A 26,456-nucleotide genomic window follows, 5' to 3' on the forward strand; every position below is an offset into this window, starting at 1 on the left:
AGGGGTGGGGGTGGGGGTATTATGTGAGAACTGTGAAGCTGTTTGGTGATTTTCTGTCTCCGTCGCTGCCTTACCAGCACTCAACCAGAGCCTCAGCACTGATAGCAAGACTGCCAGGAAAAATATTGATTGGTCCTCACGATGAACATCCTGTAAGGCTGTAATTGTGAATAATTCTCCACAATCTGAAACTGACACACGCACTCTCTTTCTCTCCAGTTCATCATTACACAGCAGGCAAGCAATCAGGCCGTCCTGGGAACTTGTGAGGCTTTTGCTGACATGGATGCTCACCAATTGCAGTCTAGTTACCGTCCTTCCTTGTTGTTTCCCGTCTTTTTATATCTGTTTGTGGAAGTGCAAGATGTTTTTAAGGATGTTTGTACGTGTTTTCTTTCCTGTTGTTTTGTCCTCCCTGTCACCGTACCATTTGGTATTTAAATACAAAATATTATTCTTGGATAAAGAAAGGATGGATGGAAACAAGACCAGAGGAAGTTTGTTCATTTGTTGTTTCACTGTCTTTGCTCTTTGGTCGCTGGTGTTAAAAGACGAGCTACTGCAGTTTTGCTGGTTTGCTGGTGAGGCTTTATGGATGCAGGTGCCACATACAACCTGCTATCACAGATCTGACTAATATGCAAATATCATTAAATAATCAAGTAATTAGGTCTCGAATACATTTTAAAGGACAGTACAGAGCTTGCTGCAGCAGGAATTAAAAGATAAACTGAAACCACCAAAACTCCTTATTCAGGAGTCAGGGATCAGAGATTTGCCACTTGCCCTTTAGTTCAATCCATGGTTGCTACAAACAACAATGCTTTCAAACAGAAGTTTTGTCAAAGCATGCCATGGAGGCCAGACTGCTGAGGGCTAACATCCTGGCAGGCACCAGCATGGGTCACTGCTGACATCAAGTGGACATTCAACATAACAGCACCTACTTGTCAAAAAAAAAAAAAAAAAAAAAAAAAATCTAGAACTTTTCTGTTTTTCCATTTATTTGCATGGCATGGTATTTTTTTTTCATTGCCCTTTTATAAACATACACACTTAAATAATGAAACTGTAAACACTGGACAAGGCTCTTATGCCTTAATAAAAAGATATTTACAGATTTGTATTTTGGCACAGCCATGTCTACAAATATCAAGATACCACTTTGGAGTTTGACCTGAAAGTCACACACCAGAGGCGGTATCCATCCATTGCTATTGGCTTCAAGACATGCAAACTTAGGATACAACAATAAAGCAGAAATATACCCTCTTGACGATGACAATTCACATTTGACATGACTGAAATACAACATTCATTCAACTAAGGCCGTTCATACAGCAAACTGTGGTGTTCCTGCACAGTTTAAAGCCTACATGTCCTCATCTCCTACACTCCAGGCTTCACAGATATCCACCCCCCAAAACTTCATGGCCTCATGATGGCTATGACAATTTCTTTCTACTGGTTTATGAGGGAACAGATGATGTGAGGAGTGAAGGTATCTGGGAAAAACCCTGCCCAGTGGGTCACACAGAGCAAATGTCCAGCCTGGTCACTGAGGGTCAGGGTAGAACACCTTGATGTGAATGGCTGAGTTGTTGCGTGTGCGTGTCATGGGCTCCCCGGCTTCATCGGGATCTTCGGGCTCCAGGTCGTCCACCAGCTCTACAGTGGAGGTGTTGGCTGCAAGCTGCAGTGCCCCCTGGCTGCTGGCCTGGAGCTGCAGAGCGATGTTAATGGCCCTGTTGATGGCCAGGCCCAGGCCATGGACGCAGATCTCCCGGTGACCCCCGCCTTCCAGCAGCTTCTGGCAGCGCGCCAGCTGGGCCCGGAAGTCCGTCTTCATGTTGACGTAGACATCATTGCGCCGCTTGGGGAGCTTGCGAGGGAGGCGTTTGCGCAGGGTGTACTCCACTGGGTCCATCTCTACAGCCGGGGAGCTGGTGTCTGTGGATGCCGGGACAGTCTGAGGGATGGAGGCTGTGCCTGGGCTGCGTGGCTCTGTCATATCTTTGTCTGGGGCCCAACGACCAAGCTGAGAAAATAAGGAAAACATACATTTTACTAAGGAAATGCGGTCAAGCAGTGATAACACACAGACACACAGAGTTGTTTTAGTTTTTATTTTTATTCAGTTTTAAATTTTCAATTCGGTTTAGTTTCAGTTAGATTCCAGAGTGAGTTTCAGTTTAGTTTTTATTGTTTGAAAATTTTTAGTTTCTTTAGTTTCATCATTAGTTTTATTTTTTTCTCACTATTAATATTATTATTATGAAGACAAAATTTATCAGGAGCTTGATTTAGAAATTCAGAATAGGTATTACAATCCAAACTGCTAAGGGGCTGGAAATCGACACAACTGCCATATTGCTAAGCTGTCAGCAAGGGGTCAAACTATTACTCAAAAGGCTAAATTTGGTTTAATAAATAAATAAATAAATAAAAACTGGAGTGGCTTTTTTTCCCAGCAGGGTCCCTTGACCTCTGACTTCCAGATCTCTGAATGAAAATGGGTTCTCTGGGCAGCCACGGCTCTCCTCTTTGCAGACATGTCCACCTCATACTAATCCCATGCAGTTTGGGCCACAAACCATGCAGTCCAAATGTGTTCTTGTGGCCTGTAAAATGGTGTGTTTGTGCAGACTGGGGCCTAAACAGTCTTAGAGTTGCATCAATTGGGTCTGACTGGAAAGCTGAGACTCTTGTGGATTCAATGAGCCACATTTGATTCATGTGTGATGATGTTAGCCCCCATATGAGCCATTTCATTGCAGGGAGAGCATTTTCTGAGACTTGACGTCAGCGTATAAAACCTATTGTGACCTTTAGGATAATCCCAGACTCGTAAAACCCTAAAACCACAAAACAGAGGATAATTAAAGCAGCTACCGCTAATCAAATACATCCAAACAGCTTTTAGGGAGTTGTTCCTCATCCGATGTGAGGGTCTAAGGACAGAGGATGTTGTATTTTTCTGTAAAGCCCTTTGAGATAAATTTGTATTTGTGATTCTGGGCTATACAAATAAATAAAATAGAATTGAATTGAATTGAATTGGCTGGGAGCAGATACGTTACGGTAAGACAGCCTGGTGGAGCTAGGTCAGCTAATCGGGCTAGCTTAGCAACTTACTATTCATCAGTACAAGTGGGACATGTTACCTTTAGCAAAGAAGTTGCAGTGACGGCTCTTGTGGTTTGTCGCCCCTAATATCTGGTACGCATGTCGCTATAAGAGGCAGCCACTCTGAGAATATGAGGGAAAAAAAGCAGAGAAGGCTGTTCGTCTGGTTCACCCCGGATGTAGTAACACCGTACACTGTTTTTGACCTTCTAGAGTTTCCGTATACCGAAACACTGCTCAGGTGTGACCTCTAGTGGACTAGCGGGCGTACTGCCTCACTTTTGAGACATTAAAAGAATACTATGATTTTCCATTAGAGAAATCACTAGAAAGTGATTTAGGAGCACCAAGTTGTCACTCTGTTTTTAGTTAGATTCTTGACTTTTTATGTAAATGCATTTTGACTGCCAAAGACCATGCGCCTTAATGTGTGACAGTGCAAGGACAGTAGGCTATGTGGGAGAGTTGGAATGTCCCATCATCTCAGTTTTTTGTTCTTCTGGGCCGTTTCTGAATGTTTTCAATGAAGAATGAATTTTTCAAATCACTGTCCTAGAACAACACCTAGAACAACAACCCAAATCACATCATGGCTAGCAGTAATCGGTTGGCAGCTCTATGCATACAACCGTGAGGTGGAATTTCTAGTTTTCATTGCCCTTTTAATGTATCTGTCTGCATATGCATTCACCTCTGTGAAAAAGGAGTGGTAAATTGACCAGTTGGTGGTCATATATTATCTTAAGTTTATAGCCTATCAATCTATGCATCAATAAAGAAGATCAATTTAAGGCTATTAGAACTGAATTTATTTAATTCGTAACACATATGCTTGTTTAGTTCACTGACCTGCTTTCAGGTTTGTCAGGTTGAAGTTACTTTTTTTTTTTTTTTTTTTTTGTTTTAGGAAAACATCTTTTGTTAAAATTATCCAATTATCCAAATAAAATGCCACTTAGGGACTTGCACAGCTACAAGTGACGCCTTGACTGATATGTTAAGTGACATAATATATTAGCAGCTAGCATATTGTCCTTGGACAGATCATTTGTCCAATGAATTGTTTGTGGATAATTAGAAAATTCCACTAAACTCTCAAGATTCATGTCGTTGCCACAAACCTGTCATGCGCTGGATGGCAAAAAAGGCCCAGTTTTCACAGCAGCCATGTGGACATGAAATAGCAGGTAAACCCAAGTGTTACTAATGATATTAATTCAAATTCAAGTCCATTCAGGTCTAACAGAGCCAGGGTCCTGCTGTTGTTCATGGGAAACACTCTGGCCCGCTTAAACCAAACTGGACCTTAACTAATGACATTAGTAAAACCTGTGTTTACCTGCTATTTCAGTGTCAGCATGGCTGTTGTGGGAATGGACTAATAAAACACTGGAAACGTCATTTACATTTGTATTTAAAATTAATAAGGTTATTAAGTGGACAGCTGGCCTGACTCACGAGAAGAAGGTAACATTAATAAACAGCATTCTTTTAAAAACATAACCATAAACAGCAAAAAGTAAAAGACAGTAGTAAAACAATGTAAAATAAAAGCTACTTTTGTCTCACTAAGATCCACCAATGTTTTCTTTTTTAATATTTCAATAGGCACATAAATTCAAACACACATGCCCTGCTGGGTCTGCTGGTGGCACTAGAGGGAAAGTCATGAGCTCACCAAGATTGCCAGGTTTCATCCTCAACCCAACATCAATGGTGCGGTCACCAAAACACCAGATATCACCCTCTCAGCAAGATGAATATTGCCACAAAAATTCATGGAGATCCACAAAATAGATATGCCCCTGTGGACCAAACTGCTGACCACCTGACAGGCTAACCCGGTGACATACCAGCCCCTTCTCTGAGTGGAAAAGATAGTTCTGACTCTCCCAGGGAGGTGCTGCAGAAGGATAACAATTTCCCATCTGTATCTAGGAGAATCAAATCTAGTAAGTGTACTTACTCAAGAACTTGTACTTAGTCAGATGCATCCTCTGCCTATCAAGATGCAAAGGTCTCCCGAAAGAGCTGCAGAGTCACACGCCTTCTCAATCTAGCCTGTCATTTTTTCCCAGGAAAGAGAAAGGTCTCTGTGCTCTTTTAACAGACACCCCCAACATGAATCCTATGACATTATCACTTGTGTCACATCTCAGCAGTGGTGCTGGTGGAGAACTTGATGTTGTGTAGGTGGTGGACTTGTGAGTGACAGTGGAGAAACTGCAGCGGCGCTAGAGGAAAACATCCCCCATCAGGTGAATCTGAGTCTTTCTAAATGGAACAGGAGACTGCAGAGCGATTGTGCCTTGCAGATAGAGATAGTGGTGGGATTTCTCAGAGTGGCATATCTATTATCAGTTCACTGTAGCAGTCTGCACATGAGTAATCACTGTGCTCCGTTACAACAATACACACAGTTACAGGAAACACACTGCACAGAATTGGAAACATTATGAACTCAAGCAAGGAGCACAAGTGGCAAAACAAAAGGTCCATACACTTTACAGTTACAGTTGTTTGTCTTCAATTTCAGTCGGCATCACCTCATAACAATGTTAATCTTAATCGTGGACAAAGACTATTTCATCATCATTTCAGCAGCAGGTGGACGCCACTCTCCTCCATTAAGGGCCGCAAACAAGCGCAACACACACACACACACACACACACACACACACAGGGCATACCTGTACCCTGTATTCAAATGCCTGTATACAGGTGTTACGGTCCCCTCCTTTTTCATTATCTTTCATTCATTCATTGCATTTTTAATACATTCGCTGCCTTGTTATTTTCTGTTCATTATGGTGAGTTTTCTTGGTGTCAGTTGTATTTTGTGAATGACATGACGTCACGACATCCCCGGGATTCCCTCCTCGAGTCCCCGCCCTCCGGTGCTGTTGCCTGCGCTCTCCACCGGCTGGTTGCTCCACCTCCCAATCGCCGCTGGTCCAATCTGCGCCGGACGAATCATCCCATCCCGGCGCATAAAAGCGCTCCTGTGACAGCCACCGGGGCGGCTGTGATTTCACCTGAGCAGTTCGCCTCGGTATTTCGACTCTGTGCTTTGTACTTGCTTTTTGGGGCTTTGTTCGTGGTATAGCACGTGTTTGATGTTAACTTACTGTTATGTTACCTAGACTGATTGTAAACTGTAGGTTTACTCGTTGGATTGTTTGATCGTCGATAATTAAGTGGATGCCTTTGTTTTGTTAGTTGTTGTAAATTTATTTTGGTATCAATTTTGATTTGATTTCCTAGCCACTAAACTTTTATTTATTTTGACTGTGTGTGGCGGCCCTCATGTACTTTTGTTTTAATCAGGTGAGTTTAGTGTAGCCTAGGTGGGCTCTTTTTGTTTGAAACAGGTAGTGTAGACTTTCTTTTATTACAGAGCAGGCTAGAGTGGTATTTTGTGTGTATGGTGCTCTGTTTTGTATATCCATTCCGCTGTTTTTCATTTATTGTGTTCCTTATTTACCTCCAAGTTACTACAAATAAAAGGCTGTACAGGCCTGTACAACCATCTTTGTTGCTTCCCTTTATATCCCTGGACATTTCCATCTTTAGGGTTGTAACAGGGTATAGGTACAGGTATTTTTTCACCAGCCGGGCTGCACTGGACCAGTCTAGCCTGATCCCAGTGTTAGCCTCGGCTGATGCAGCTGAGCCCAGGTACCGTCGTCTCCGTATCATGGAGCAGACGCAGATGTGTGAACACACACCCGCTGAGCTTGGAGAGCGGACACGCACTGCTGTGCAGCCAGCCCTTTACAGGCTAGCCTAACCTGGTCTCAGACCAGCCTAAGAGCAACTCCAGCAGGTGTGCTGGACACACACCTGCTGCCGAGCTGGCCTTTTATAGACTCCGCTGCTCCGGCCAGTGACGTCATCAGTCAAACAGATGATGACGTCGTAAGAGCAGCATAGACAACATCTAGAACAGTGGTAACTATTATAAAATCTCCTGTACAAATACTTGTCTGTGACGACAGCAAGACGTCACAATGGCTACAACTCTACATTTTGCATTGCTGTGGTCCTCGAATTTGTCGATTCTAGGGTCATAGCCTGGACCAAATTTGGTCTCAGCTTCGGTTGATGCTGAAATGATGATGAAATCGTCTCTTTTCTGCTATTCTGCTATAGATTCATATTGTTATGAGGTGATACAGATTAAAAATGGAGACAAACACCTCTGAAGTAAAACACAAAGGCAATTACTAACATTTGAACCACATACAACCCATTCTCACATGGAGGTCATAAACCCGGACGTGATATCATGCACTCTGCACAAGCACGAGGAAAAACAAGAGGCCGAGGGCTGTACACCCGTCCACGGCAACTATTGCTATTACAAAATATTATCATTTTCAGTTATAATATTTTGTATTAGGGAAGAATTTTGCCCAGCTGTTTTAGATAAGAGCTCAACAGCCTGCACAAATGATGCTCATGGTATTGGGTTCTTTTTAGTAACGAATGAATTCAAACATGTTACTGACATCCGCTCTCTGTCCATGGTGCTGAAATATGAGGCAAACTAGATCCGATGAAAGCCGTTCTCACTGAATGTGAGAGATAGATTTACATGTTTGTTAAAAGAGCCCAAAAGAATAGTAGCTCCTCCTGTTCTGGCTGGTCAAAGACTGGATCATGAAGTAAATGCCTACAAACTTGAATTCATAGCAGGGGCATTTATTTGCTTCAGTCACTAAATACAAGCGGTCTATATTTGGAACTGCGGTCTGTAAGAGACCTGTCTTTAATTCCTTTGGTGCAAAACTCTTACCCATACTAAATACTATCAAATTGTTCATTTGAACCAGGAAGTATAAATATTACCTGTGTAAAAATGAGGCTGCCTGTGTAGAACAATTGAAAAGGTTGTTACTGTTTCAGAACCATGGACAGTGCTTTTTTTTTTTTTTTTTTTTTTTTTTTTGCTTTGTTCTTATTTTTACAATCTACTTGATACAAGTAGTGGCCTTCTGTGTGTAGTCGGGGACAAGGGCTGTTGAATGAGCTGTGTGCGTCTTTTCGCGCGATATTAATGCTCGGATTATGAGACACCGTAGTTGCTTGTTGCTGCCAATGCGCTCAACGTAGGCTTTAGTAGCTCAGTATGTATGTTCACATCCGACCCTCTACAAACACCAGCGTCCCCTCAGGAATACATAATGTCATGTATCTGGCACCTCACTTATGGGGTGCAGAAGCCCTTCTGTTTCCGTCCACTGATGACCTAGCCACTTGCAAAGACAACTGCCAGTTCCTAATTTCAGTGGAGGACACGTTTGATTTGTGTACAGCCGTAATGGAAGAATCATATATTGAACGCCACCGTTGGCTTCCTGTGTCATCTGAAAATGTATTTACTTTTACTTTTTGTGGGTGTGTGTTTGGGAGAGTTGTGGAGAAGCATGAAAAACGTACACATAGACCTACAATACATAGAACTCTGAAACAGTATTCAGTCAACACAAAATGTAAAATATGCAGCAGAAAATCAAGCGTTACAGTTCATTTCTTCTAAGGACCATCCCACGTGTCTAAGCACCTTCAGCCCCATTACCGCTCCCAAACAAACTACCCACTGTTGCATAATCCATGCAGCTTCAAGTCTCAATACAAGGAATTAGTCCTACCAAATCCAAAAATAATGTATGCTTAAGTAATGCCTTTTGTATTGTCACACTGTCACATGGAAATGGCGCTGTAATGGCGACAGGTGGAGAGTGTCTCGCTGTGCATTTGTACACTTTAGATGTCAAAACATCAGAATCACAGGTAAAACAGGTGTTTGAATTGTCCACCGTTTAGAGCCCTGTCTCAGTTCTCTTCTATGACATCATACCATGGAACAAGCCCTATCTCAGTTGTCCTTTATGATGTCAACAGAGCTCAAACAATGTCATCATTGAGTGATGACGTCACAGCAGGGTTCCCTGGGTTTACACAATAAGAAAGTGATAAAGAGACAAATTGAAAAAGGGATAAAAAGAAAAAGGGACATATTGTGACAGACAAAGGGACAAAGACATAAAAAGACAAAAAAGTGACAAAGAGAAAAACAGAGAGACAAAGGGGCAGTTACAATGAAACAAAGGGAAAAAGGGACAAAGAGATGAAGGGATTAAGTGACAATGAGACAAAGGGACAACAAGACAAAGATTCAAATGTTTCTGTGTCTTTCTGTGTTTCTGTGGAGGGGTGGAGACTCAAGGTGGGGGCACGTCTTGATGAGCAATTTTCTTTGCTTCATCATCCCCCAGTGGTTCCTATGATGAAGGAAGAGAGTAGAATTACTGAGGGTTTGGGGGGGTGGGGTTTGAGAGAACTGAGACAAACAGGAGAGGTGGAGGTTAGGCATACTTATATATGTGCGCGCAGGTATGTGGTTGGGAGAGGCACAGGTGATTTGGATTAACGAGGCACAGGTGTTGTGAATTAGTGAGAAGGAGCGGGGCGTGGTCCTGTTCCTGTTCCTGAACTTAGTTATAATAATAACTTAATTTCACTAACTAAGACCACGCCATTTGTGTATAATTTAAATAGTTTATTTGATCAACAAGACGATTCAGGAAGGGATAAGATGAGGGTCGATGACGATGGATGTTAGTGTCAAGGGGAGTGAAGGAAGCCGGATGAGGGTGGATGACATGTGCGGAGAGATGAAGGAGTCGAGGCTGGAGCGTCTAGGAACCCGGGGGTGGAGACTCAGGGTAGGGGCACGTCTCGATGAGCAATTTTCTTTGCTTCATCATCCCCAAAAGTACTTCACTGGACTAAGCGTGAATGGGCTCTCTGGATATCTTGGAGGTGGCTATGGATGCAACTTTGGTATGCTTGAGAAGACCAGTGGCCGAGGATTTTTATGGTATGGTCCGGAATTCCTTGACTGGATGCGGCTGAAGTGGCTCCCACGCAAAAGGAGTGACCGGAGTATAGATAGGGTGAAATGCCTGACTTTAAAAGAACTCGACAAAGGTGATGGTGAAACCAGAAGCGTGCGGCGACTCGGCCGGATTCAGTGATGAAGAGTGGGTCTTGGGGTGAGGCATGGCAGGCTAATCTATGGTTAATGTATGCTTGGAGGGGTTCGAAAGGACCCAGGTATGAGTTTAATTGGAATAGAAAAACGGGGTGAGAGAGACCAAGCTGGTCGGTTTTGCTTCGTTTGAGGTTGAATCTGAGAATGTTTGATGAGTGGATGGAAATGTCGGAGAGGCTGGCATGCCGAGAAGGGTCGTAATTGGATGTGGAAGGTGGTGAATTCAGAGCAGCGAAGAAAACCGAAAAAGGCAAGGAGGAACATGGCTTCAAGGGTTGAGTCAGTGGATGGGGATAAATAACCTGTGCGAAGGGTTTGGATGCATCGGGTGCGGTGGTCTGCAGTCAGGGGCAGATGTTTTGGTGCTAATGGATGTTCTGTCTTTTTTAAGCCTTTTATTAACATTTTGATGTGGGTATGAGAAATGGAAGGGGCTGGAGCTCCGGAAATTAATTTGACAAAAAAGTTTATGCCGCTCAGGTATGTTTGGATGGTGGATGCTCTGATCTTGAGAACGGAATGGGAGTAAGTGATGAAGCTGGTTACGGTTACGATGTCGATGGATGGAAATGGTAGCCTGTGCGCATTATGAAAAGTTTTGAAACAGCTCCATCCTATAATACGATGTGAGAGTGCTGGGGGCTAGGCTGTTTAGGATTGTTTGTTGTGATGTATTGACCAGGTGGCGAAGCTGATGGTTTAGGGGAAGATTGTGGTTGAAAATGGAGGGACTGGTGTTGGATAAAGGTCCGAATTGGGTGCCAAGGCTCTGAATTTCTGAAAAGAAAAACGAGAAACAGAGTCAGCAATGGTGTTTTTATAACTTGGAATGTGGGCGGCACGGATGATAAATTGATTTTGGGTGGAAGTTAGGGTCAGTCTGTGTATGAATTTCATGACGTCCAAAGATTGGGAGCGGCCTTTGTTTATGATGTCAACGGTGGGTTGGTTTTCTGAGTGAATGAGGATGACCTTAGAGGACCACTCATGCCCCCAAAGAAGTGCTGCGATGACGATGGGGTACAGCTCGTAGAGGGCTGAAGAGTGAGAGAGTGAGGACATTTCCGGCGGCCACTCGGAGGCAAACCATCTACCGCCATAGTAACCGCCGAAACCAATGGAGGGAGCAGCGTCTGTGTATAACTGAATGTCTTCGGGTTGGGTCAGGTGGTCATCATAGAAAAAGGACATGCCGTTCCAAGAAGAGAGGAAGTCCCGCCACATGTGGAGCTCCATCTTACAGGCGGCGTCCAGGGTGACAAAATCGTGGAGTGAAGGAATGGTGGCAGATATGGATAAAAGGTGGGAAAGGAAGAAGCGTCCTTGGGGAATGATGCGAATGGCAAAGTGAAGGTGGCCCAGGAGGGAGAGAAGCTGGCGCTTTGTACAGCAGGAGGCTAGGAGGTAGTTAGAGATGTACAAGGAGATATGGTGGCGTTTCTCTGTTGGCAGGGCGGCTTGGAAGGTGAGTGAATCGAGTGAGATACTGAGAAAGTCGAGGGATGTACTGGGTCCTGCCGTTTTCTCTGGGGAAAGGGGGACACCGAGCTGGAGGAAGGCTGACTTGAGGGTGGAGAGGCCGTGTGATGGGGGTGAGGCTGGTGGGGTAACTGTGAGGAAGTCGTCTAGAAGGTGGATGACGTATGGGAGTTTGTAGTTATTTAGCAGGATCCAGCAGAGTGCCTCAGAAAGGGAATCAAATATTTTGGGGCTGCTCTTGCACCCGAAAGTGAGGTGGACAGCGAAGTAGTGCGGCCTTTCCAGTGGACTCCGAAGAATCCCCAATAATCTGGGCAGATGGGTAACACTTTTAATACGCTGGTGATGTCGGCCTTGGCCAGCCAGGCGCCACGGCTGGCACAACGGATGTGATTGTTGGCGTGTGTGATAGTTGAGTAGTGCATGGAAAAGTCCGGGCTGGGGATGAGGCTGTTGATGCTAGGGGTAGCGGTACTGTGGAGAGAAGACATATCAATCTTTTTTCCAGAGTATTTTCTTGTAGCAATGCCAAGAGGGCTAATGCGGTGGATGGGAAAAGGAGGGCTGGAAAATGGACCGATCACGAAGCCATCTGTGACTTCTTTGGCTAAGAGCTTGTCAACTGTGGCGGGTTCTGCGAGGGTGGACTGGAGGTTACGGCAAGTGGCGGATGATTCGGGGAGGGTTTCCATGCCAGGGTGGAAGCCGAAAGTGAGACCATGGATGAGGAAGTGGACAAACTGACGGGGTGGTCCTTCAGGGCAGACTCTAGCATGTAGATGTATGGGAGTTTTGAGATACTGGTATAGTCAGGAGGCATGTGAAGTGAGGTTGTGGGGGCAGGCATGCCTGGCGTGGGCGCCACCGCAAAAGGAGCATGTGTGGAGAAAGCGGCAACCGGACGAGTTGCAACCCAGGTCGTTAAAATTGTTACAAATCATCCTGCCACCTTGATAGAGGACGGGCCTTACCTTCTTGTCGACTCCGCAGGGAATCGAACTAATGCCTAGTAGTGGCATGGCGGCAGGAAGAGGGTTGGGAAGTTTGGGAGTGATAGGGGGTGGAGGTGCGGTGGGGCCGAGTCTTGAAAAAACTGAAGAAGGACATAGGGGTGGGGCGGGAGGGCGGGGAAATGGAGCAGCTACTACGCATTCAGAGGCTGGATGTGAAGGTGCCCCGCACAAATCACAAGACAGGCAAGAGCGGGCGGCGAAGATGCGACAGTAAAGTTCGGTGTCGAGGACGGAGGCCAGAGTGAAGGTGCTTGCGGGTGCGGTGTTAGAGACAGGCGGAGCGAGAGGACCGGCGACAAGGGGAGCTGAGGACACAGAAAAAACATTTGGGTGTTGGGGAAGGGAGGGGGAGGGGGAAGGGAGGGGAACAGGGATAGAACAGTAGGAAATTGACTGGGTCCATTAGATGGAGCCGAGATGGCCGAGTTAACGGCAGGACCGGAGGTGGTTGTGGAGCAAGAGAGAGAGGAAAGAGCTGCTGAAGCAGGTGGAGCTGGAAGTGAGGAGGTAGCTGCAGCTGAAGGAAGGGAAGAGGAAAGGATTTGGGGATGACGGGATGCATGTGCAAGGGTCGAATGTGCAGCCTGCGGACACAGGGATGAAAGAAAGGACGAAAACATATGAGAAAGATTGGACACAAAGGGAGCAGGCACAGGGGGAGATATGACCTGGCCCTGTGAGAGGGCTGGAGCAGTTGGCTGTGTTGTGACGTCATCAGCGTCTCGTGTACAGGTGACGCTGGGCGGGGAACCCGGAAGTGAGCGGCCATCTGGAGTAGTGGTGGAGGTGGAAGCAGAGAGGAGTTGGAAAAGCTTTGCCTTGTTGTTGGTTCGGCGAAACGGGATGTGTCTGTCCTTGAGGGCGCACTGGAGACGAGTGACTATCTAATCCAAGATGTTAGGACGGGAGGGAGACGATACCGGGATATGTGCGGGGGCCGCGTGACGGCGGGTCGAGGGCCGGGAGACGGGTCGGTCTGGCGAGCTCCGTCTCGACGAGCGGCTGTCTCCGGAACGGCGGCGATGGCAACTGCGGCCTCTGGGCTGGGGCGGTGGTGGAGGTGGAGGTGGAGACGGTGACCGGTCGGAGCTACTCGATGATGAGTAGTGGACAATGTTGTGCCGCGGGATGCAGACTATGGACCGCGGTCAAGATGGTTGGGAAGTTGACTGCATCCGGACGGGATTGACCAAAGGTGGAGGAGATTCGGTGACCAAGGAATGGTCATCAAACAGGTCACTGTCTGAAGCATCGAGGATCAACTCGTAATCCATGGTTGGTGAGCAATCTTAATTTATTCGTTTACAATTTGAGTCGTCTGAGAGAACTGAGGCTACGTTTACAAGTAGTCGGGTATTTTGAGAAACGAATATTTCCCTCCCTCCGTTTTCCAAAATAACATCGTGCACACGACATCGTTTTCAAAAAAGTTTCCGTTTACATCAACCCGCATAAATACGCTGTTGAGCACCATCATAACTACACCAAGCCTATGGGCGGCGGTGTAAGAAGGAGAAAATCATGCAAGCCAATCAGAAGCCAAAGCAGACAGCAGTCTGCCCAGGTCGGACCCAAGTGATGCTGGCGGTGCCGCTGACGGCTCTTTGTGTAGGAGGGAGGAGACTGACGTCTGAGCCCTCATTCATCTCTGCTCCTCGATATAAAAAAGCCGCTGTAATTGAAAATGCAAACATATGGACAGAAATGAGACTGCTACTGTGAATGCACCCATGATCATCACCATTATAGACATAATTTACGTATACAGTATTTGATTCCCTCTCTGTGGCACTCTGCTGGATCCTGCTGAATAACTACAAACTCCCATACGTCATCCACCTTCTAGACGACTTCCTCACAGTTACCCCACCAGCCTCACCCCCGTCACACGGCCTCTCCACCCTCAAGTCAGCCTTCCTCCAGCTCGGTGTCCCCCTTTCCCCAGAGAAAACGGCAGGACCCAGTACATCCCTTGAGTTTCTCGGTATCTCACTCAATTCACTCGCCTTCCAAGCCGCCCTGCCAACCGAGAAACTCCACCGTATCTCCTTGTACATATCTAACTACCTCCTAGCCTCCCGCTGTACAAAGCGCCAGCTTCTCTCCCTCCTGGGCCACCTTAACTTTGCCATCCACATCATTCCCCAAGGGCACTCCTTCCTTTCTCATCTTTTGGCCATATCTGCCACCATTCCTTCACTCCACGATTTTGTCACCCTGGACGCTGCCTGTAAGATGGAGCTCCACATGTGGCGGGACTTCCTCTCTTCTTGGAACAGCGTGTCCTTTTTCTATGATGACCACCTGACCCAACCCAAAGACATTCATTCATACACGGACGCCGCTCCCTCCATTGGTTTTGGCGGTTACTATGGCGGTAAATGATTCGCCTCCAAGTGGCCGCTGGAAATGTCCTCACTTTCTCACTCTTCAGCCCTCTACGAGCTGTACCCCATTGTCATTGCAGCACTTCTTTGGGGGCATGAGTGGTCTTCTAAGGTCATCCTCATTCACTCAGACAACCACCGTTGACATCATAAACAAAGGCCACTCCCAATCTTTGGACGTCATGAAATTCGTACGCAGACTGACCCTAACTTCTGCCCAACATCAATTTATCATCCGCGCCGCCCACATTCCCGGTTATAAAAACACTATTGCTGACTCTCTTTATCGTTTTTCTTTTCAGAAATTCAGAGCTTTGGCACCCAATTCGGACCTTCATCCAACACCAGTCCCTCCATTTTCAACCACAGTCTTCCCCTAAACCATCAGCTTCGCCACCTGGTCAATACATCACAACAAACAATCCAAAACAGCCTAGCCCCCAGCACTCTCTCATCTTATTACTCAGGATGGAGCTGTTTCAAATCTTTTCATAATGTGCACAGGCTACCATTTCCATCCATCGACATCGTAACCATAACCAGCTTCATCACTTACTCCCATTCCATTCTCAAGATCAGAGCATCCACCATCAAAACATACCTTAGTGGTATAAACTTTTTTGTCAAATTAATTTCTGGAGCTCCAGCCCCTTCCATTACTCATACTCACGTCAACATGCTAATAAAAGGCTTAAAAATGACAGAGTGTCCATTAGCACCAAAACATCTGCCCCTGACTGCAGACCTCCTCACCCGATGCATCCAAACCCTTCACGCAGGTTATCTATCCCCAACCATTGACTCAACCCTCGAAGCCATGTTCCTCCTTGCCTTTTTTGGTTTTCTTCGCTGCTCTGAATTCACCACCTCCACATCCAATTACGACCCTTCACGGCATGCCAGCCTCTCCGACATTTCCATCCACTCATCGAACATCCTCAGGTTCAACCTCAAACGAAGCAAAACCGACCAGCTCAGTCTCTCTCACCCTGTTTTACTATTCCGATTAAACTTGTACCTGAGCCCTTTTGAACCCCTCCAAACATACATTAACCATAGATTAGCTGGGGCATATTTTGCATATATTACCATGCCTCACCCCAAGACCCACTCTTTATCACTGAATCCTGCCGAGTCGCCACACGCTTCTGGTTTCACCACCACCATGGGGCATTTCGCCCCATCTTTACTCCGGTCACTCCTTTCGCGTGGGAGCCGCTTCAACTGCATCCAGTCAGGCAATCCTGGACCATACCATTAAAATCCTTGGCCACTGGTCTTCTCAAGCATACCAGAGTTACATCCATAGCCACCTCCAAGATATCCACAGAGCCCATTAACGCTTGGTCCAATGAAGTACTTTTGGGGATGATGAAGCAGAAAATTGCTCATCGAGACGTGCCCCCACCCTGAGTCTCCACCCCCGGGTTCCCAGACGCTCCAGCCTCGACTTCTTCATCTCTCCACACACGTCATCCACCCTCATCAAGATTCTATCACTCCCCCCGACGCTACCATCCATCGTCATTGACCCTCATCTTATCCCTTCCTGAATCTGCTTGTTGATCAAATAAACTATTTAAACTATACACAATGGCGTGGTCCTAGTTAGTGAAACGTCATTTAAGTTTCCGGACATGCGCGTTTAGCCAACAGACGGTCTCCATTGTAACATCACTTATGTTTCCGGACCCGTGCGTTTCGCCGACAGACGTTGTTCTTTGTGACGTCACATCCCTGGTCTGCTGTGGCAGGAAACGAGCACGCAGTTGATAAAGATGAAAGAGGAAGAGAAAATGATGATGTTCTAAGACATCTCTCTCTCTTTTGCACGTGTAGCCGACAGATGGTCTCCTTTGTGACGTCACTTACCTTTCCGGACCCGTGCGTTCAACTGACAAACGGTCTCCTTTGTGACGTCACCTATTTATCGGGACCCGCGCATTTGGCCGACTGACGGTTTCCATTGTGACATCACTTACGTTTCTGGACCCGCGCATTTAGCCGACAGACGTTCTTCTTTGTGACGTCACATTCCTGGTCTGTTGCAGCGGGAAACGAGCACGCAGGTGATAAAGATGACAGAGGAGGAGGGAAATGACGATATTCTAAGACATCTCTCTCTCTCTTTTGCACATTTAGCCGACAGACAGTCACCTTTGTGACATCACTTACCTTTCCGGACCTACGTGTGCAGCCGACAGAAGGTCTCCATTGTGACATCACATTCCTGAACTGCTGCAGCGGGAAAAGAACACGCAGGTAATAAAGATGAAAGAGGAGGAGGAAAATGATGATGTTCTAAGACATCTCTTTCTCTTTCTCTCTCTTTTGCGCATTTAGCCGACAGTCAGTCTCCTTTGTGATGTCACTTACCTTTCCGGACCCACGCGTTTAGCCGACAGACAGTATCCTTTGTGACGTCACTTACCTTTCCAGACATGCGTGTTTAGCCAACAGGCGGTCTCCTTTGTTACATCACTTATTTTTCCGGACCAGTGCATTCAACTGACAGAGGTCTCCTTTGTGACATCACTTATTTTTCCGGACCCGCGCATTTAGCCGACAAACATTCTTCTTTGTGACATCACTTATTTTTACGGACCCGCGCATGCAGCCGACAGACGGTCCCCATTGTGACATCACATTCCTGGTCTGCTGCGGCAGGAAACGAGAATGCAGATGATAAAGATGACAGAGGAGGAGGAAAATGATGATGTTCTAAATCATATCTCTCTCTCTCTCTCTCTCTCGCGCATTTAGCCGACAGACGGTCTCCATTGTGACGTCTCTTAACTTTCCGGACCCACGCGTTTAGCCGACAGACAGTATCCTTTGTGACGTCACTTACCTTTCCGGACATGCGTGTTCAGCTGACAGACGGTCTCCTTTGTGACATCACATTCCTGGTCTGCTGCAGCTGGAAAAGAGCACGCAGGTGATAAAGATGAAAGAGGAGGAGGAAAATGACGATGTTCTAAGACATCTCTCTCTCTCTCTTTTGCGCATTTAGCAGACAGACAGTCTCCTTTGTGACGTCATTTATTTTTCCGGACCGGCGCATTTAGCCGACAGAAAGTCTCCATTGTGATGTCACTTATTTTTCCGGACCCGCGCATTTAGCTCACAGACGTTATTCTTCGTGACATCACATTCCTGGTCTGTTGCAGCGGGAAATGAGCACGCAGATGATAAAGATGACAGAGGAGGAGGAAAATGCCGATGTTCTAAGACATATCTCTCTCTCTCTCTCTCTCTCTCTTTCTCTCTCTCTCTCTCTCTCGCGCATTTAGCCGACAAACAGTCTGAGACAACCAGAGAGTCAGGACCCAAACACACGACACAGATCTCAAGCTAAAAAAAAAAACGTCTTTAATATCAAAAAGAGGAGGCAAACAGTACCAAAAGGGTGCAGGCAATAGCAGGTCCAAAAAACAGGCAGAGGTCAAAACACCAAAGAATTATTCACTGGAGAGGATCGCTGGAAAGCTTGACTCGAAAGACAAAGACAATCTGGCACAGAGGGAAGGTAAGGCAGGGACTAAATACACACAAGGGGAGAGGGAAACGAGACACAGGTGAGACACATCAGGGCGGGGCTGGTAATCAGAGGCAGGAGACACTGGGGCAGGAAATGAAGTTTCTGAAATGACAAGACAGGTGAGTATCAAAATAAAACAGGAAGACAGGTAAGTAAAAATGAACAAGATAAACAGAAAAACACAACCTAGGACATGTGAGACATCGAACATTCTCCTTTGTGACATCACTTACCTTTCCGGACCTACACGTACAGCTGACAGAAGGTCTCCATTGTGACGTCACTTATTTTTACAGACCTGCGCGTGCAGCCGACAGACGGTCTCATTTGTGACATCACTTTCCTGGTCTGCTGCAGCGGGAAAAGAGCACGCAGGTGATAAAGATGAAAGAGGAGAAGGAAAATGACAGTGTTGTAAGACATCTCTCTCTCTCTCTCTCTCTTGCGCATTTAGCTGACAGACAGTCTCCTTTGTGACGTCACTTACCTTTCCGGACATGCTCGTTTAGCCGACAGAGGGTCTCCATTGTGACATCACTTATTTTTCTGGACCTGCACATTTAGCCGACTGACAGTCTCCATTGTGACGTCACTTACCTTTCCGGACCCGCGCATGCAGCCGACAGACGGTCTCCTTTGTGACATCACACTCCTGGTCTGCTGCGGCGGGAAACGAGCATGCAGATGATAAAGATGACAGAGGAGGAGGAAAATGATGATGTTCTAAATCATCTCTCTCTCTCTCTTGCGCATTTAGCCAACAGACGGTCTCCATTGTGATGTCACTTAACTTTCCGGACCCGCGCCTTTAGCTGACTGACGGTGTCCTTTCTGACGTCACTTACCTTTCCGGAACCGTGCATTCAACTGACAGACGGTCTCCTTTGTGACATCACTTAACCTTCCGGACCCGCGCTTTTAGCAGAGTGACAGTCTCCTTTGTGACGTCACTCATTTTTACGGACCCGCGCGTTTAGCTGACAGACGGTCTCCTTTGTGACATCACTTACCTTTCCGGACCCGCGCGTGCAGCCAACAGAAGGTCTCTTTTGTGACATCACATTCCTGGTCTGCTGCAGCAGGAAAAGAGCATGCAGGTGATAAATATGAAAGAGGAGGAGGAAAATGACGATGTTCTAAGACATCTCTCTCTCTCTCTCTTTTGCGCATTTAGCCGACAGACAGTCTCCTTTGTGACGTCACTTATCTTTCCGGACATGCTCGTTTAGCCGACAGACGGTCTCCATTGTGACGTCACTTGTTTTTCCGGACCCGCGCATTTAGCCTACTGACGGTCTCCATTGTGACATAACTTACCTTTCCGGACCCGCGCGTTAAACTGACAGACGGTCTCCTTTGTGATGTCACTTACCTTTCTGGACCCGTGCATTTAGCCAACAGACGGTCTCCTTTGTGACATCACTTATTTTTCCGGACCCGCGAGTTTAACCGACTGACGGTCTCCATTGTGACATCACTTAACTTTCTGGACACGCGTGTTTGGCCGATAGATGTTCTTCTTTGTGACGGCACATCCCTGGTCTGCTGTGGCAGGAAATGAGCACGTAGGTGATAAAGATGACAGAGGAGGAGGAAAATGATGATGTTCTAAGACATCTCTCTCTCTGTGTTGCGCGTGTAGCCGACAGACGGTCTCCTTTGTGACGTCACTTACCTTTCTGGACCCGCACATTCAACTGACAAACGGTCTCCTTTGTGACATCACTTATTTATCCGGACCCGCGCATTTAGCCGACTAACGGTTTCCATTGTGACATCACTTACTTTTCCGGACCCGCGCATTTAGCCGACAGATGGTCTCCTTTGTGAAGTTACTTACCTTTCCGAACCCGCGCTTTTAGCCGACTGACAGTCTCCTTTGTGACGTCACTCATTTTTCCGGACATGCGCGTTGAGCCGACTGACAGTCTCCTTTGTGACATCACTTACCTTTCCTACGTGTCGGCTGCACGGAAAAATAAGTGATGTCACAATGGACACTGTCTGTCGGCTAAATGTGCAAGAGAGACAGAGAGAGAGAGAGAGAGATGTCTTAGAACATCGTCATTTTCCTCCTCCTCTTTCATCTTTATCACCTGCGTGCTCTTTTACCGCTGCAGCAGACCAGGAATGTGATGTCACAAAGGAGACCGTCTGTTGGCTAAATGTGCGAGTCCGGAAGAATAAGTAACATCACAAACGAGACCGTCTGTCAGTTGAACGTGCAGTTCTGAAAAAATAAGTGATGTCACAAAGGAGAGCTGCACGCGCAGATCCAGAAAGGTAAGTTATGTCACAGTGGAGACCGTCAGTCGGCTAAATGCGCGGGCCTGGAAAAATAAGTGACGTCACAATGGAGACCCTCTATCGGCTAAATGCGCATGTCCAGAAAGGTAAGTGACGTCACAAAGGAGACTGTCTGTCAGCTAAACGCGCAAATGAGAGAGAGAGAGAGAGAGAGAGAGAGAGAGAGAGAGAGAGAGAGAGAGAGAGAGAGAGAGAGAGATGTCTTAGAACATCGTCATTTTCCTCCTCCTATGTCATCTTTATCACCTGCGTGCTCTTTTCCCGCTGCAGCAGACCAGGAATGTGATGTCACAAAAGAGACCATCTGATGGCGAAATGCGGAGGTCCAGAAAGGTAAGTGATGTCACAATGGAGACCGTCAGTCGGCTAAACGCGCGGGTCCGGAAGAATAAGTGACATCACAAAGGAGACTATCTGTCGCCTACACGCGTGGGTCCGTGAGTGGCTGTGACGTCACCTGCTGCTCCAGGTTTTATTTCAAACCGCAGCAAAGGTTCTGCTGCGTTTAAGTTTGAGACATGCCTGGGGAAATGTACACTATATTACCAAAAGTATTCGCTCACCTGCCTTTACTCATACTATGAACTGAAGTGCCATCCCATTCCTAACCCATAGAGTTCAATACAATGTCGGTCCACCTTTTGCAGCTATTACAGCTTCAACTCTTCTGGGAAGACTGTCCACAAGGTTGAGGAGAGTGTTTATAGGAATTTTTGACCATTCTTCCAAAAGCGCATTGGTGAGGTCACACACTGATGTTGGTCGAGAAGGCCTGGCTCTCAGTCTCCGCTCTAATTCATCCCAAAGGTGTTCTATCGGGTTCAGGTCAGGACTCTGTGCAGGCCAGTCAAGTTCATCCACACCAGACTCTGTCATCCATGTCTTTATGGACCTTGCTTTGTGCACTGGTGCACAGTCGTGTTGGAACAGGAAGGGGCCCGCTCCAAACTGTTCCCACAAGGTTGGGAGCATGGAATTGTCCAAAATGTTTTGGTATCCTGAAGCATTCAAAGTTCCTTTCACTGGAACTAAGGGGCCAAGCCCAGCTCCTGAAAAACAACCCCACACCATAATTCCTCCTCCACCAAATTTCACAGTCGGCACAATGCAGTCTGAAATGTACCGTTCTCCTGGCAACCTCCAAACCCAGACTCGTCCATCAGATTGCCAGATGGAAAAGCGTGATTCATCACTCCAGAGAACGTGTCTCCACTGCTCTAGAGGCCAGTGGCGGCGTGCTTTACACCATTGCATCCGACGCTTTGCATTGCACTTGGTGATGTGTGGCTTGGCTGCAGCTGCTCGGCCATGGAAACCCATTCCATGAAGCTCTCTGCGTACTGTACTTGGGCTAATCTTAAGGTCACATGAAGTTTGTAGCTCTGTAGCAATTGACTGTGCAGAAAGTCGGCGACCTCTTTGCACTATGCGCTTCAGCATCCGCTGACCCCTCTCCGTCACTTTACGTGGCCTACCACTTCGTGGCTGAGTTGCTGTTGTTCCCAAACGCTTCCATTTTGTTATAATAGAGCTGACAGTTGACTGTGGAATATTTAGGAGCGAGGAAATTTCACGACTGGATTTGTTGCACAGGTGGCATCCTATGACAGTTCCACGCTGGAATTCACTGAGCTCCTGAGAGCGGCCCATTCTTTCACAAATGTCTTGTTTCACAGTCTGCATGCCTGAGTGCTTGATTTTATACACCTGTGGCCAGGCCAAGTGATTAGGACACCTGATTCTGATCATTTGAATGGGTGAGCGAATACTTTTGGTAATATAGTGTAGCTTCTGTGGACGCTGATGCGCTATTCTATCAGTAAAATAGTGTCACTACTAAAAAGACTATTTCATTTAGAAAACTGCAACGTTACGACCATGCTACTGATAAGTTAAACTAGTAATGTAGCTACTTGTAAGCCGCTACTCCCACACACTGCTTTTATGTCAGGAAGTCAAGTGGTGTAGTACAGTTTATAAAGTGCGAAAAAGTCCATGTCAGGTCATTGGTGTGGTGATGGGTCAACCCTAACCAGGACTTAAGTGTGTGACCAGAGTTTGATTCCCATGTAAATCAAGATGCCTTGTTGTTTTTTCCCACCAGCACAGTCACACTCTGCCTCTGATTGGCTAGTGTTTGTTGCCCCCATTGGTTAGGTTGGTTAAGGTTAGGTTAGGATTAGAGTTAGCCAATCAGTGACAGAGTAGGGGCAGGTGAGGGAAAGGGAAGTAAGGGTGGGGAAAAAAAAGGCGTTCATCACCATTTACTAACCTGTACCACTTCATTAGCTAACGTTAGTTAACCCAAACTTGATCTTTTCCTAACCTTAACCAAGTCGTTTTGGGTGGCTAAAACTAACGTAAACTTTTACAAAAGCTTTTGTTAGCGTTTGCTAAGGTAATGCTTGTTCATGCTCAACTAATTTACTAATTTAGATAACGTATTAGAGAGTAGGAACCAACTTTAGGTAGCGGTTACTAAGGAAAGTGTTTATTTTAAGAAAATGCTGTTGTGCGGTAGAGGGCAAGAACAAACAACCTATGTGGTCATAATGGTTAGAGGACTCATATACACAATTTATATGCTGTGCTTAACTGTATTTTAGGACTGACCTCATGTGATTCACCATTGTCCATGTCCATTCAATGCTACCAGACCTCACAGCATTTCAGTTGGATTGACGGGCACAATGCAATGTACTTATCTGAGATGGAACTTATGGGTAGAATAGCTATTCCTTTTTTGTCCCTTTTATTAGACACTCACAGTGCAGAGAGGCAGGAAAGCCAGAGATAGATAGATAGATAGATAGATACTTTATTCATCCCGAAGGAAATTCACAGTTTTCAGGAGTATCCACAGAGTACAAGATTAAGTAAATCAAAAATAAAGAATAAGTAAATCAAAAATTAAGAATAAAAGATGACCCTCGAGATCTAAAGATCTAAGTACCAATGTGCAAAAAAAAAACAGTGTGCAAAAAGCCAATAAAACCAGTGTGCATCGATGTATACAATGTGCATAGATGAGGGCAATGTGCAAATTTACAGTATAAACAGATGATAAATAAATAAATAGCACCCAGATGATAAATAGATGATAAAAAGCCAGGGCAGAGAGAGGGGATGACAAGCAGCAAAGACTCTGGGCCGGATTCAATCCCAGGTCGCTGTGGCCTTAGTATTACATGGTATGTGCTCTACACGGTGAGGCACCAGGGGGCCCCTCAAGTACCTATTTTAAGGGCAAGTCTGAAAGCCCACGGGCAAAGTTTTCCTAACCTCTTGGCAGTTTGGTATACTCACTCTGTAGAGCGAAGTGAAATTTCTGACAATTATTGCTGATGTGAAAGTCCACCGTCAGACGCTGTTACACTGTTATGTTTCATCCGTCTAATGTTCACTGCATTCCAGGGGATTTTTTGTGATAAATGCTATAATTTGTCTACCCTCAACCTGCCTCATATATACTGCATAATTCATGTTCTAGAATGACAAACCCTGGACAAACCCTGGAGAATTTGCCTACTTGTTGCATCAGACTGCATTTTATACAAGAGTGGAGAGAGCAATATTGCGGGAGTAACAGCACGATACCAAGTTTTTCCTGTCAAGAAAAAGTGAGAGTTGGACCCTTTACTCAAAAGGCAACCCAGGCTGCATTCTGAATATTGAGGCTATAGAGGGTGGACAAATTGCTATCTGCCTCTATGATGGATTTTTCTTTGCAGGATCGTTGAAAGTCAGTAAAAAAAAAAAAAAAAAAAAAAGTGAGTCTTAAGAACCCTTACTCTTTGATTTGATGTTTTGGACAGCTGACATTTTCCCCCAGCTCTTTCAAAGACTATTGTTGCACTGTTAAAGGGTGGATTTTTCTTTTTAAAGTAATATTTAATTCATCGGCTGTAGCCAGTCTACTGGAGACTTCAACCCACAGCAGCAAATCAGATAGGAAAATGTATGTTTCAAAATCTCAAACTCTACATGCAGCACAATCCAAGTTTCAACTCTCCACTCCTATGTTCAGTAAGACTCAAACCAGTGTACTTTTATATTGCTAAATACACCACTTGTAGAACCAGTGACTGAAGCCTTTTAACTGAAATGGCTGCAGGCTATGGAAAAAGACTGTTGTTAAGCATGCTTTTCTTTCCTTTCTTTTCGTTTCTTTCCTTTTTCTTTTCTTCTTTTCTTTTCTTTTCTTTTCTATTAAAGCCACAATTACTGACACACACGCATATCAAGCAGAATTTTGGCCTTTAAATCTCATTTATCTCGGGGCCAAAGATCTTTTGTTGCACAGCTGAGAGCTGGTATTCTTTGTCTGGCCGCCGAGGTTGGTCGATTCAAAAATATTCAGGAGGAGAACAGATTATGTGAGCTGTGTGATCTGGATGGAGAGGAAAGCGAGTCCCATTTTCTTTTGTCTTGTACATGTTACGACAACCTAAGAGAGCTGTTGCTGCATGAAATCGCTCGACAAAACGCTGACATATTCTGGTGTTCAGATGAGCTGGAAAAAACGGAATGGTTGTTTAATCCTGATGTGTTTTAGTCTGCTAACTTTATTTCAAAAGCTTGGAGAAGAAGGCAAGCTTGGTGATCATGTCTATGATCACCATAGCCAAATGTAAACATTGTGCGCACTTTTGGCGCATAATGTGACGTCGGCTGCCTGAAACTTTGTATTTCTCTGTTTTTCTCAGTTTACATGCAAACGCGAAACAGGAGTTTTCCTAAATCTCCACTTTTGCCAGAGTTTTTAGAAAGAATCGTTTTCAGAGGCGAATTCGCCATTTGCGTGTAAACGCAGGGCACAAACGAAGGGAAAAATACCCGTGTACGTGTAAACGTAGCCTGAGACAAACAGGAGAGGTGGAGGTTAGGCATGCTTACATATGTGCGCACAGGTATGTGGGTGGGAGAGGCACAGGTGATTTGGATTAACGAGGCACAGGTGTTGTGAATTAGTGAGAAGGAGCGGGGCGTGGTCCTGTTCCTGAACTTAGTTATAATAATAACTTCATTCTATGGAGAGAATGTTTAAACCGAGCACTTTCTTTATACTTGCAGCTGTTGACTCAATTCAGATTTGTAACAGGTTCCATCTTTTGGTTGGGTGATGTCACAGTCCTCTAACCAAACCAAGCTCTCAGTATTCAGTGATGACCTCATCACTCACATTAGCCAGACCCTATGTAGGCAGGGCCTCTCCTCACCTGAGCACTAGAGTACTCCAAGGACACACTCACACATTGCAGGCTCAACCTTGACAGATAAAGACAGCCTGAGTCGTGAGTGTAAACACCTCAAAAGATCCTGGAAAGAAGGTGGTGACTTCACAACCAGACAACCTTCTGTCCTCAAAAAGTCGATTTATTTTAAAGTTGGATTGAAGAGCAGTGGAGGGAAATAAGTTCTGGTGTCTTTGATCCAGAAGTGAAAAAGAGGCTGACTGCAGTGACCACAGATCTGAAAGCAGCTATCATGACCACAAGGAGCACCTCCCCACAACCATGCACATCACAAGTGCCAGCTGAGGA

General features: G+C 45.8%; 2 protein-coding genes and 1 pseudogene across 2 annotated transcripts; 1 reads left to right on the forward strand and 2 right to left on the reverse strand.

Moving 5' to 3' along the window:
• Positions 1-972: 972 nt before the first annotated feature.
• pop7 (POP7 homolog, ribonuclease P/MRP subunit) lies at positions 973-3,323 on the reverse strand. Its single transcript, XM_030076971.1, has 2 exons — positions 3,165-3,323; positions 973-2,038 (listed from the first exon to the last, which is right to left on the reverse strand). Exon 2 carries the CDS (start codon positions 2,009-2,011, stop codon positions 1,556-1,558), a length of 456 nt encoding a protein of 151 aa, XP_029932831.1. The 5' UTR covers positions 2,012-2,038; positions 3,165-3,323; the 3' UTR covers positions 973-1,555.
• A 7,562-nt stretch (positions 3,324-10,885) lies between these two features.
• LOC115376264 (uncharacterized) lies at positions 10,886-13,952 on the reverse strand. The gene is given in 6 exon segments (XM_030075756.1): positions 10,886-11,937; positions 11,940-12,465; positions 12,637-12,758; positions 12,855-12,983; positions 13,599-13,767; positions 13,869-13,952. Coding segments are annotated over 6 exon segments (2,082 nt in total).
• A 247-nt stretch (positions 13,953-14,199) lies between these two features.
• On the forward strand, positions 14,200-15,445 carry LOC115376265 (uncharacterized; annotated as a pseudogene).
• The last annotated feature ends 11,011 nt before the right edge of the window (positions 15,446-26,456 follow it).

The sequence above is a fragment of the Myripristis murdjan genome, chromosome 18, assembly GCF_902150065.1.
Source record: "Myripristis murdjan chromosome 18, fMyrMur1.1, whole genome shotgun sequence".
Taxonomy (NCBI): domain Eukaryota; kingdom Metazoa; phylum Chordata; class Actinopteri; order Holocentriformes; family Holocentridae; genus Myripristis; species Myripristis murdjan.